Here is a 13,783-nt window from a genome sequence, read left to right on the forward strand (position 1 = left end):
CCTAGTCATCTCTGATCTGGTCATTAAACAAAATGCATAAGCATTTGCACATCCTTTACTCAAAGGAGAGTACATCACTATTTCAGAAAGGATGCAGGTGGTAGCAAGCAATGGGGAAGGAATAAAGAAAAAGGGTGGGAAAGATTCAGGGCTATGGTTTATAGCATGGAAATTCACTTCCACAGAATCAGAACAACTCAGTTCCAAGTTCTGAAGTAGCGCTGGGCCAAACTTTTGAACCAAACTCCAACAGCACTAGCTAAAGACTATGGGAGAGAAAGGAAGAGGTTAGAAATAGGGAAGTGAAAGGAATGTAAAATACCCATCATCAGGACCGTTATAGGATCACAAAATGTCAAAGCAGTTTTACAGCATTTAATCAGAAGGGGGCTTTTAGACTAAAGCATCAGACACCCTTTACTTATGTCCTGCCACCAGTAGTGGCTGTTACACCAAAACCCAAACTAAATCATTACACAGGAAACTTCAGCTCCCTTACTTTTGACATCTCAAATTTTGCAGACACTAGGCTCTTGCTCTCTTAAGCTTTCGAGCAGCTGTCTTCCTTTATCTCATTATACCTCTCCTTAAGGTCTTGGGTATGTTGATAATTTAGTGCAGTGATTATTTTTTTTTTTCCTAAATCACAAGCAAGCTGCCTGACAAATAAAGAATCAGTGTATCTAACACAATTATCTTAGCTTTCAAATCAGTGTTTCCTCTGTTTTCTGGGGGTGCATTTGTTTTTTTAACGACAATATTTCAGAAATGAGCACACTTTGAACTCTTGGCTAAAATTATGTATTACAGAATGAATTAAACACACAATCCTACAATTGTTCATCAAAACAGTCAATCAATTTACTGAAACAAACTTTTTGTGTCAAGGGAGAAAGTTCTACACTGTCTACGCTCTGGACTAGCAATCAGATTAGCATAGTGTCATGAATAATAAGACGGAATCAATAAGCACTTTGCCCTCAGAGATTCAGTTTCTGTATCTAAAGCTATTTTCTACAAATAAGGCATACTGCAAACTAGACACTACTGTGAAATCCTCAAATATTTACTCTGGGTTGTTCCGAAATAATTTTCCTGGGAACCAAATTAAATGTATTGCAGTGAGCTGTGGTACAAAGCCAGTAAGCTCACGAGGTTTTTTTTCTTGTTTTGACATGTTAAAAACGTGACTGTGTAGGAAAGGAGTTGGACACAGTGGAGAACGTATTAAAAAAGCCTCTGACAGACTGAAAAGGCTTAGAGTTGAAGAGGACCTACTAAAGTGCAAGGTGATTCAATCTTTCTTTCTGTGCTCCTAAGGAGCACAGAGTAATTTTTGTTTGCCTTACTGCTATGAGAATAAGTCAAATAAGGTGCAAGACCAAAGCATGGTTCTTATTTCACACCTTGGCCCTACATAAACATCTCCTGGGTCACAGGCGCGTGCACACACACACACTACAGCCTTTTCAAGTCCCTATTCAGCAGCTGTCAAGCCCTCAAAGGAAGACCTTTGAAAATTTAACTCCCACCCAGGCCTACTGAAGGGTATCAGGACAGAGCCGTACGCAAGGTCCTGATCAAGATGTTGTTTGCAAAGATGGAACTTCATCTCAGAGCCAATACACTCAGATACATTCAGTGCCCGAGAGGGGACTACTAAAGCTCATCTAGTAACTGCTGTGTAGTGCTGCATGTACTACAGCCTTTTCTCTTCCCCCTATAAGCAGGAAAGGCTTTAGCACATACTTCGACAAGAGCTGAACAATACAGTGCTCTTCCAAGTTTTATCTTCTGCATCCCTCTCCAGTGTTCAGGAACAATCCCAATGCCTTGAACTATGTTTGCCTACCAGCTCTGTGCCGACTCCGGCGTGAAATAAGCGCCACCAGAAATGTTGGATGAATGTCATCTACACAAGTTGATTCCTGAGGAGGAGTTTCAGGACTGCTCTTATCATCATCAGAAGATTCAGTATAGTTTACTACAAGCTCTTCAATTTGCACAAATCCTTGTATGATGGGTATAATCCAGAAGTCCACTTCAGCATTCTGAAGGTTACAAAAAAAATTTACAGTCTTGTTGGTTCTACATTGCCTACAATTATTTCTGCCACATCTCATGTTTAACACACATGTGAAGCAACTGTTTATATGTTTTAAGAAATTTTTGCCTTATTCTTGCCTCATTTCTGTAAGAGGTACCAGCATTTTTGCTCCATTAGTTGTAACACTTAAATCAGGAAGACGACAGACAAGCAACTTAATATTTTTCTGTGGAGATGAAGCAAGCTGAACCAAGACAAGGCAAAAAGCCCTCCTCTACTCCCAGCTACCTAGGGATAGAAGAGAACAATACAACTACAATATTCAAAAGCTTTTTTCCCCTTTCCCCAAAGGGAGTTTTCATACAATGTTACATCTACTACTCGGAACAGCTGTTCAGAATAATTTGTTCTGCCCTACTGTTACATTGATCAGCTACTGTGTTCAAGGAGAAACAACAGTATTCTCCACCTAGGAAAACAAAACTCTTGTCTCAAAAAAATTTTGGAATTCAGAGTTTCTTTTCTGGCTCCTCCTCCTTATCAAATAATCAGCTCTGCCCACAGATAACCCATTTCACAGATAAATACATCTTAAGTTTACCTTCAAAAATCAGCACAAATATATCACACATCAAGTTATTCTGCATTGCTTTATTGCAATAAAATTTTAAATTCAGTTGATGTGCATTCATTAGCAATGATCACAGGCTAGAAGGCTGCTGGAAGCTAGCTGGGGGAAGAAGGTAATGTCAGCTGCTCAGCTTCAGAAGGCACAGCCCTGATCCTGACCTGTCTGCCAAGCAGGTTTTTAAGTAAACTTCTATAAGGCCTTAAGTAAACATTTGAACAAAAGAATGGTTCTCATAATACACACTATTGTTAGAAATAAGACTCACATCAATGCTGATGAGATCTTCAATCATGTGCTTGTTCCAAAAGAATCTGTCATCAACCTGTTTAAAACAAAAAGGGCAGTTTTGGCAATATTTTAAGTATGGTTTGGCAATATCTTTGTTAAAGGCACCGGTGTTATTCACTATAACTGTACATACAAGTCTAGTGTTCACTACTTTTGAACATAACTCAGTTTGAATATAGCTCATTTTGAATATAGCTCAGTTCAAGACATGCTGCTGGAGACTTGTTTCTTTTCCTCACACTGAAGCTGGTTACAGGGCAAGATCTTCAGTTGCTGTAGGTTAGACCAGCAGAGAATGTGACCAATAATGTATGTAGTCAACACTTGACTGAACAGCACATCTCCCAAAAGGAGGAAAAAAACCCCACAAAACCCACCAAACCACAAACACACCCACAACCAAAAAAACCAACCAACCACACACACTTACTTTTCGCCACAGTGGTAAATTGGTTTTCTCACACGCACTCTGCCTCTGCACAGAATTTGTTAGGTCATAGGTCAGGCTGTAGTAAAAGGAGTCCGAGTCCATGAACATTTTGAATAACTCCTCCAATAATCTCTTCTCCAGCTTCTCTTTTTCTTTGCTTTCTTTAATCTGAAAAGAAAAGTAATGGCATTCTTATGTCTTTCTCTTTGATTGAAAAAGACTACAGCCATATTTGCTAAATGCCATTTCTAATCTTGTAAGACAAACATTTTCTAATTGAGGAGCAGGATCTTAAAATTCCTAGCAGAGATAAACAAGGGCCAGCATCTTCAGAAATATCACGCTATTACTTTTAGCAATAAGGGCATTCAGAGCAGTCAGACCCCGAAACATACTACTTGAATGTAAGCTCCAGAAGTTTCAGCCTCAAGAGTTTCTGTGAAGTACTGCATCTACCTGTTCCAAACAATTAACATTGTTTGGACTTTCAAACTGAAGCCATTATTGTATCAAAAGATCGTATGGAGTTCTCTGAGGAACTGTGCACTAAATTTTGTCTCCAATTCTGTATGGTAAGACATGCTTATACAGAACAATTTGTAGAAGTTTGGAATCCCACTAGAAGCAAATCCTGGTAAGAAGGCAGTCTATTAGTAATTCTGCCAAAATTATATAATTACAAAATGAAAAATCATAGAAGAACAACAGTTAAATAATCAAAAATTAAATTGAACTTCATGACGGAGCAGTTGCACATTCTGCAGTTTTTCACTAGTTCTCTTTTCAGGTCTTAGTACTCCATTTGATTATCCATCACAACCTTCGAATTACCAGTTAAACATTTTGAAAAAAAACCAAGAAAACAGAAAGGTTTACCTTCTTTTTATTTGGAGCAGACACATTTGATTTAATTTGAGTAAGAGTCTTCAGCAGAAATTTTGTGTCATCTGGGGACTGTGTAATCTTCTCTGGCTTGTTTATCCCAAAATGGTGCTTTTTACAAAGCTAAATAATGATACTGAATTAAAACCAATACTTAAATACTCTTTAACAAGTTCAAGGAAATTTTAATTAAAAAGTCTACAAAAGCAAGACCGCAACACCACATTCTGAAATACAGGGGGACCATGCAGGTTTCCAGCTATAGCATATTTCTCCCTCTTTTTTATAAAAGGCATTTCCTGCTGTGATTGTGAGAATGTCTGCCTTTATTTGACATGACTTGAGTATCCCGACCCACCTCAACTTCCTACACAAACTACAGTGTAAATTAGTATTACTCACTTGTATTGTTTTTCCTTTATTCATTCTCTTTTGGAAAAAAAATCTGCAACATTTAAAGTAAGGGTTTCCCTTCAAGCCAAATTATAGAATTAAGATGCCAAAACTGGATGGATGGAAGACCACCCCTTAAAAAAATAATATACTCTCTCCTGATTCAGAGGAGAAAGATATGACAGCTTCTTCCCCCAAAAAACACACACATGAAGCCTCACCTTGGAGATATTTGGGGATAACCTCAGGAGTAAGCAAGTTGAAGTACTTAGAAGAGGGTACTGCAAATTTGAGTTCTTGTACAGATTCCTAGGCACAGAAGAACCTAGCTGATGTGCTATGTTCTTGCCTACACAACTAAGAACAGGAAGGTATTACATCTAGATTTCAAGCCATATTCTTGTATCCCAGACCCTGGGATGTTCTAATGCCCAGACTCTGACACAATGCTTCAGCAGCTCTTCATGCTCCTAGAGTTCCAACAAAGCTTTGGAGAGTCCATGTTACTCTTTCCCTCTTCAGGGAAGGATTCTCATGCTGTCATACAGGCACCATAGAGACTATCACAAATCATCCTGTCCCCCATCATCATGCTCCCCTGCCACACACACTTGAAAGAAGCAGCCTGAAGACAGGATTCTTCTCCCAACAGTCTACTAACTGCTACTCGGCTTAGAGTACTAGGATTTACTGAAAGTCTTACCATCCTAGTCATAAAGAGAGAGCTTTTTTTTTTTTGCTTAAAAAAAACCAAAAACCCAAGGTTCCTGTCCTAGTCTACAGCTTTGTCCTTTTAGATGATTCCAGTGGATTCAGTTCTGTTCTCAGATGACCTGTTGCTCAATTACAGTAAAAAAAAACTTTGTTCTTGTGTGGTATTTTCAAGGGTCTTTATGAAGTTTGGGTATAATTTTATTGCAGCTTCCCTTCCTAACAGAACTTGTGATATCTGCTTTAAAAAATAAAAAAACTTTTAATCGAAAAACAGTATTTAAAAAGCACAAAATGTTCAATATGCCTGCATGCACCAGGAAAAAGTAGTGAGAGGCATGTGTTAAACTATTACATTTCACATTTAAGTTTCACTGAAGCAGAAGGGGGAAGTCAGAATTCACTAAAGACAGTCATACCTCTAATTCCAGATCCTGAGGTTCTGTTTCAGAAAGTGGAATCACTGCAATCTTCGTTATTTTGCAAACCTCATGGTCTCCTGGAAGTTTGCCAATCAATGCTTTCTGACGAATTAAAAGTAGCCACCACGGTAAATCTGGAAAAAGATTAGTAGATGCTTTGATTTGTCTGTCAGGCATTTACTTTCATTAGGCTGCCAGAAGCTTCTCCCCAGTGTAAAAACCCTGCCAGGAACCATTTGACTAGAAGACACCAGTGAACGATGATTCACTAGTGTTGTTTTGTTATTATGCATTGCAGTAAAAAAAAAAACCACCTAAAAAACAATATTTATTCAGTCTCTAATACAATAAGGAGATTAACCACTTCATAGACTTACCCATCAGAGGTAAAGTTACCACTGCTTCATCTATAGCAATTAGGCAATCTCTAGGATGATGCACATTCCCACTAATGGCAGTACAATTTGAAAAGAATAGCTGGAGCTCAGACGACAAGCTAAGATTTTTCCGTTTCTACCTTCTCTTGTATATAAAACAGCAAACAAGACAGACAGAGGTAACGTCTGATTACAATATTCATGAGTTATTAAGAAGTTTGGTGAACAAACACAGACTGCATCACAAAGCAGCTCATGTATGTTTACAACACCATTCCCGAAGTATATGCATCTAAGTGGTGTAGAAATTAATGAGAAAGATTAATGAAGATATTGGTAATAGGCGTGTTCCATACACACATTCAATCTACAACATTTGTGATTATAGCTTCAGCACTTTAAACAGGGAAACAGAGCAACAAGCTTTCCCACCGACTGCTGAGTATTGCCTGGACATTAACCTCCTTAGAGTTTAATCCCTTGGTTAGGTCAGTAGCACGCTAGTAGTATGCCGGGCTTTTGAGTCAGAAGTGAAAGTTCTGTTAAGAGTGATGCAAAATGCACAGAAAGTCTTAGAGATACACACATACACTCACTATTTGTCCCAACTGAGAAGCAACCGAGTATAACTGAAAAAGTCATACACAGACATTAAAAGCCTGCTACAGTAGACTTAAATATGCTTCCCACTTGTGACAGTGAACTGTCATGTATTATGCCTTTGAATACAACATACAGCCTTTGAAAACTCTATTTAGAGGCTCTACAGCAAATACAAAGTCTGTTTTGCTTGCATAGTAAACTGTAAACAGTATCTTAGCCTGTGAGTGCTTAAAAAAAAAACCAGGATAATGTGTTTGAAGTCACAGGACACCCAGAATTGTTCTCTTTTTCCCTGATTTTCCAATATATACTCAGCATAGAATTAAAGCTCCAAGTTGTGAGCATCTTTCCAATAACTGCAATTAAGAAAACCTTGAACACTTCAACCCAAATATGACAGGACATGTATAAGCAGCAGCTTCTTCTATCTAAAGAAAAGGAATAATCATTGTAAATAGACTACTGTGCATTATTACACACCACTCCTTACTTTGGTTCTATATTACCATCTTTAGGAAAAAAAAGGTTTTAGAAAAAAAGTGTGCTTATGTGGATACTAAGCTGCCTTTAAAAACCACAGATCCTCATAATTACAAATGCGTTGTGGGAACCAGAAGCTGCCCCCCAAAAAGGGAGGAGGGGAAGGGGAATGCAGACATACATTAAAGTGGTGCATGTGACCCTCTAAAGGGAGCCCTGCACTACTTCCTGAACACAGCATCAGGATCACAATCTCTGTAGGATCACGGAGACAAGCCGGGTGGGAAGGGAGCTCAGCAAGTCACCCTGCTCAAGCAGGGTCAGCTCTGAGGTTGCACCAGGTTACTCAAAGCTGTGGCATAACCATAGTCTCCTAAAAACTGGTCAAATAAGGACAAAAGAGTGACAGCAGATGCCAGCAAGATAATTATCCCCACTGACAGCGGGTGCTGGAATAGCTTTTTCTGTACAGGTACAGGCAACACGACTTTTGGAGAACACCTGCCTTTGCCTCCAGCATTCCACCTAGCACCCATGAGGGTAAGGTGGAAATAAGAAAAGGGAAGCTGAGGAAAACAGGACAGATTCTACACAACAGTGAGAAGACCGATGAATAGGCAAGAAAATCCTTTTAAAAAGGGGAAATCGAAATGCCGCCAAGAACACCAACAGCAGATGAAGATGTCTACCGCTTTATCTAAAAAGAAGGCCTACCATTTTCCATATTGCGTTCCAGCAGGCTAAAACAATACAGTCTCTGGAACCCCAGGGCAATCCAAGCTTCACGGAAGGGTAGTACAATGGGGCATCCAGACAGATATTCCTGTTGGGCAGCCCTATAATCTCATCTACTCCCATCTGCAGAAGGTTAGCCACACAACTTACTGCTACGAGGAGATCACCAGTGTATGTCAACAAAAAAACCCTATGAGGAGATCACCAGTGTATGTCAACAAAAAAAAAAACAAACAGATACTCTTTTAAGAAAGGATACCATCTAGAGCTCCAGTGACATAATCAATATGATTCCATTGGGAAAAAAGTGTAAAGGCATTTCTAAGCAGACACACCTTAGTGACAGTAGTCTCTGGCTACTCCTTAGTTTACCTCATATTAATAAACCCTGGTAGCAGCAAACGAGAACTTAAGAGCTTAATACAGCCAAGTGAGTTCTGTATCCTTTTAGCATTTTAAAAAAATGCACTTAAAGTCATCTTGGCGTACACTTCAAAACTATTTGTATTATAGCCAGAGCCACAGAACATTGAAAGAAAAAACAGGAATTCCCCAGCAGATCAAAAGAAAACAGTCAGGAAGTAGTTATGCAGATAAAGTATGGCCTAAAGTAAAAGCTTCAACAACAGCCACAGAAGGAGCACATTGTAATTGCCAGCAATATCTAAATAATTGAATCCCTGAATAGAGTATGTGCTTCTGCAGTTAAAGCTGTTCAATGGAACTACTTTCTTTAAAAAAAAAAAGTTAGTTATTGTCTACTCAATGTGGGTGGTACGGTGTGTACATGAGAGCACTACAGCTACGTTATCATTCCAGAGGAGTGCATGTTTTAAATAATCTCTTAACATCTAATGTTCATTTGTAGTGTTTTATGAACTATGGCTGAGTAGACGGCAACAACTAATTTAAAGTACCATATCTAAAGTAAGCTGTTACCTCCCATTCCTCACTAAAAAGGAATTTAGCTCCTCTTTTGCTTCAATACTGTCAGCACACCACTGCTGTTTATTTTCTCTAACACTCCCCAAACAATCTAGTATTTAGTTTCCCCAAATGCTTTTGCAGTAACTTTTCTTAAACTGTGCATAAGTTTACTGTAAATGCTGCTTTTTGGAAGTATTTTGATTTTAGCCAAGAAATTCCATGCTATCATTTTCTTATTTGTTGTTACTTGGCTAACTTAACAATTAGTTGCATGCAAAAAGAATGTTTTCGGTTGCTTGGGCGAAGTTAGAAATGGCAGCAGTTACAACTCATTGAAGATATTTCAAATGCTGAACCACTCACTGTTGCTATCAAGATTGAGGCATGCTAACAAAAAAAGCTTTCCTGTCCTGGGGATAGGGAAGGAGGAACTCCACTTCCCTTCTGTTCACTGGGTCTATGGAACCTTGCCAGCAGCGTTTCATTTGGGTCTTAACCAACCATCATTGGAAAAGCACACCAAACTGATACAAGTACAGCAAGCGGCATAGCAGCGCGCTTTCACCAAGAAACGGAAAAATGTGTGGTGGCAATGAATGAGTTAAGTGGAAGTTGCTGGAACTGGTTAAGAAATCCAGCTTTGATTATAGTTAGATATAGAGCATCAACTCTGAGCATATTCTAGCACTACAATGTTTGATCAACTTGCTAAGCAGTCTCTGATCAAAGGTGATTCAATTTCAGGCTACCATTACCATTTTAGTGGGTTAAAGTATCTACTTTCTACTCTAACAAAAAAATAACACAACCTCTTTCTAGTTGTGTAATGGGATTTTTACAAAAGGAAATTGAATGGCTACACTTATATTTTGTATGTATGCACACTAAGTGGACCACAAAATAAAATTAATATTCTATAAAGGAGACACTGTTTATGCAAGAGATGTGCTTGACTCTATATGGGAAGATCATGCAGAGATAATTTTAACTGTGCGTCTGTACCAAGAAAATGTGCAATGTTCTGTTTCAGTAACTTACCTCCACAACGCATGCTAAAATCCTTTTCGTTCTATTCCCATTTTTACTCCACATTTTCTTACAAGTCATCTTGGAATGGAACAGAAAAAGGTAAAAGACCATATCCTTGCAATCTGATACTCAATTAATTTTTTATTTTGTTTGGGGTTGGTTTTTTGCCTCAAAAAAGCATCTTAATATTTAAGAAAATTCAGTATTGGGCAAGAACCAAATGATACTTTAAATAAGACCTTCATCTCCAATGTGAGTGTACAGTTATGTCCAGATGTACAACTGACCCTCTCATAGCAAAAATTCTTTAAAGAATTAAAAATAAACCATGTAACATTGCCTAGCTGGTTTCTACAAGACTGCTTCCCTGCCACAGCAGCTTTTCTACAAATTCTCCTGGACGAGGCCAGCAATAAAACCAGTAAGATTAAGAGTAAATTAAATCTCATCCCTAGTTACAGCAACTTGGCAAGGGAATTTCAATGCTAAATTAAGGACAGACCAGGACTGACTACATGGACATTTCAAGGACATTTTAGGACTACTCCAGCATTCTTGCATTAAGTAAATCTTTCAAGAACCTGTAAGGATCTATGCCCAAGACACTGAAGCGCATACAGGCTTAGTGACAGCTTCAGAGTGCGCTGGTAGCAACTTTAATACTTAAAAAGGTATTTAAAGTTTCCAGTATTAGTCATCACGTGCTAAGCGTTTTTAAAACGCACTAGTACTTCTTTCCTTTGTTATAGCTACTAACAAGGTTCTGAGCAGGACAAGGCCATATAGGAATCTAGTTAGCCAAAATTGCTTCAAATTAAGTTTTCTGATCCTTGTAGTCTGGGGGCAGGGGAGAAGAAATCAGAGCAAGAAGTCCTCCCGTTCCAGATCAGCTCTGGGAGAAAAGCATTTCGCCCAGCTTCTGCAGCACAGTACTCTCAGTCTGGAGATAGTGGTACAAATATTTAACATCGCTGGACAACTTCTGCTGACAAAGTTCCCAGGTGACAAAGATCGATACAAGAATAAGGAATGAAGACAGGTTACTCTGCAAGAGTGCTAGATGGTTAGCTAGAGGATTACATAAAACTACACTTGAATATGATCAAGTAAGAGTTCATTGACAATAATAGGTTTCCAGAGACCTACGCAAGACATCGCGGTCAGCCCTCTCGTTTCGACTACAGCCTGAGGGAGGACAGGCATCAGCGACTGTCAGCAGGCTCAAGGGAGCAGCAGTTCTCAGCAGAAGGGTAAGGATAAATAGCTGAGATTTTACCTTTCTTCAGACAGTTAAAGGTAGAAAATAAATGTCTGTTTACAGAACAGTTGCATCACTAAATACCAGAATATCGACAACAAAGAAGGACAGTCTGTGAACAGGTTGTGATGGTGTCATCTGAACAAGGGAGAGGAAACAAAATGCTTCCACTGGCCTAAGCAGCAGCTGAATGGAGTGCCTGGATGAGCATAATTGATTCAGTATCTCTACAGGACACATGGAAAGAAGACCAGATATCAGGCTTATTACCTGATAGTCTTAACTTACTTGGCAACAGCGAGCTGGCGCCTGTTGAAGTGTCACATGCTGAGGAACGTTTCAACTCAGCTTTCATAAGCAGGCGCAGCGCCTCACAATAAGCACACATGCAAGGATATTCGGTTGCCATAACATACTAGACCTTCCACAAAGCATTTGGCAAGGTCTCCCCTCTCAAAGGTTTTTACACTAGACTCCCTGCAGAGAAGGGGGAAGGTACACTTTGTGTACCCAAGTGCTTGGTTTAAAAAAAATAAACAAAAAACACACAAAAACCCACACCAAAACAAAACAACACACAAAAAAAACATGCTAAAACAATCACTGAGCATTTTCCCACAGCAGAAAAAGGTCATTACTGGAGTTTAGCCATCATTCATCATAAACAGCACATGCTGAACAGCACAGACAACCTGGACAAGAAGAGAAAGTGAGATGGCAGAGTCTGAACCACTTCATATCATCAGATCAGAAAAAGGAAGGCTGAATAGATCTGTAGAATGAGGACAGACAAAAAAAATCTCAGGTGAAATTCAAAGATGAAGCGATGCAACTGGAAAGAGGACGTGACCACAAATTTCATGGAGAGATGGTCTATGAACTATTACTCTCAGAAACGAGACCCAGGGGCTACAGCAAGGACGGAGTCACGCATTTCCCAGAACTAGACCTGTCACACACCCGTGCAGTGGTGTAACCAGCCCGTTGTCCTTCCTCCCCTGCTGCTAGTGTGCCCCTGCCATCCTGACTAACCTGTTTCTGTTCAACAGACCACAAACATCTGATCCATTTCAGCACTTAATTCCATCCTGGAACACGCTTGAAGTTTTACCTGTATTGATCATATTGCCAGGCACTACTTTCAGTGCAGGGTCTAAGCACTCACAAAGAGAACAGCACACAGTAAGTGAAGCAGAGTTCATGGCTAGCTTCCCTACCCATCAGTAAATAGATATCCAGAGCTCTACTGGCAGAAGAATCTTTCTAGACAAAGCTGGTATATCTCAAAATAAATATTTATTATGCCTGCAGGAATCTGCAGCTGACTAAAGCTAAAAGAGCACTGAACTTGTTTTACAGGAGTAAGTTCCTGAATCAGTTAGACACAGGCTTAACATTAAATCACAATGCATTCTACACCTGCTTTCATTTTATAGCCATGTCTTACATTTAACTTTAATAAGTTTAAGTGTTCCTTTTACTTTCAAATAGTCATCTACCAAGGTAGTAATTCTTCAGGTTTTCATCTAGCATTGAGAATTCAAGCCTTACATGTTTGTGAAAACTTCCATCATTAGTTTTTGCACTGTACCATAGGACAACAACAAAAAAACTGCTTTAAAGAATTATTCAAAAAGGTGCAATAATTTTATGCATCTCACATGGAGCTTCAGACAGAACTTCAAGTACAAATTTCCACTCTTTGTAAAAATAGAGAACTGCATTCACAAGACAGCAACGAAGCAAAATACATACACTGGAAAGTACAGGGAATTTGCATCTGCAGCTATAATATAATCACTTTGACAAGTTCACATAGTTGGGGAGTACTCCTCCATTGCAAAGAACACTACATAATTCCATTTGAGCTACACAGTATTATTTGCAGTAGGCTTTAAAACAAAATGCATTAGCAGTAAAAAAAAAAAAAAACCACACAAGAAAAACCACCACACACCAAACAACAACATACCTGTATGAAGCTGAACTTTACCAATGACTCCCTCTACCAGGCCCAGACAAATGGGATTCCAAGCCAAAAGAAGATCAGTGGCTGCAAAAAAGAAGAAAACTCCATTTTTTTCAAAGTAAACTCAACATGACAATTAATCCAGTGATGGTCATTTTCTCCACTTTCACCACCTTAGAGGGCAGAAAATACACCAGGATTCCTGCAGTAAGAATAAGATACATATGCTGTTCAATTTTTGCTTGTTAAGAAGTAGCTATGATCAAATGACTAAGTTTCCAATTTAAAGTCCTACCTCAGCTATTTTAGAAAAAAAGTTACATACATAACTGTTTTGGGCTACAGTAACTCGGTTTTATGGCGGCCTAATTCTTCTAATACCCACTAGAATTTGTAACTTAACTGAAATTTTACATGGCTAAAGCAAAATTGAATACAGATCAAGAAGTTAATAACGTAGCTCCAAAAACCTAGCAGGTATTAACTTTCAGCCCCAGCTCTCCCCTATACCTATCAATTACTATTGGTTTCACATCCTCCTCCCATGTACATGCACACACTTCTCCCTTTTTTAAAAACCCTCTTAACAACTACGTGGAAT

At 39.0% G+C, this 13,783-nt stretch overlaps 1 protein-coding gene across 1 annotated transcript in view; it reads right to left on the bottom strand.

The window, feature by feature from the left end:
- INPP5F (inositol polyphosphate-5-phosphatase F) overlaps positions 1 to 13,264 on the bottom strand; it is a 29,966-nt gene extending 16,702 nt beyond the window's left edge. The window contains exons 1-6 of the mRNA XM_010283952.1: positions 13,186 to 13,264; positions 5,802 to 5,938; positions 4,273 to 4,401; positions 3,397 to 3,564; positions 2,944 to 3,000; positions 1,853 to 2,051 (exon numbers count right to left, since the gene is read on the bottom strand). Of these exons, the coding sequence (XP_010282254.1) occupies positions 1,853 to 2,051; positions 2,944 to 3,000; positions 3,397 to 3,504 (364 nt within the window). The 5' untranslated portion in view covers positions 3,505 to 3,564; positions 4,273 to 4,401; positions 5,802 to 5,938; positions 13,186 to 13,264. The remainder of the gene's footprint in view (positions 1 to 1,852; positions 2,052 to 2,943; positions 3,001 to 3,396; positions 3,565 to 4,272; positions 4,402 to 5,801; positions 5,939 to 13,185) is intronic.
- Positions 13,265 to 13,783: the final 519 nt, after the last annotated feature.

This window comes from Phaethon lepturus, unplaced genomic scaffold, assembly GCF_000687285.1.
Source record: "Phaethon lepturus isolate BGI_N335 unplaced genomic scaffold, ASM68728v1 scaffold3353, whole genome shotgun sequence".
Classification (NCBI taxonomy): domain Eukaryota; kingdom Metazoa; phylum Chordata; class Aves; order Phaethontiformes; family Phaethontidae; genus Phaethon; species Phaethon lepturus.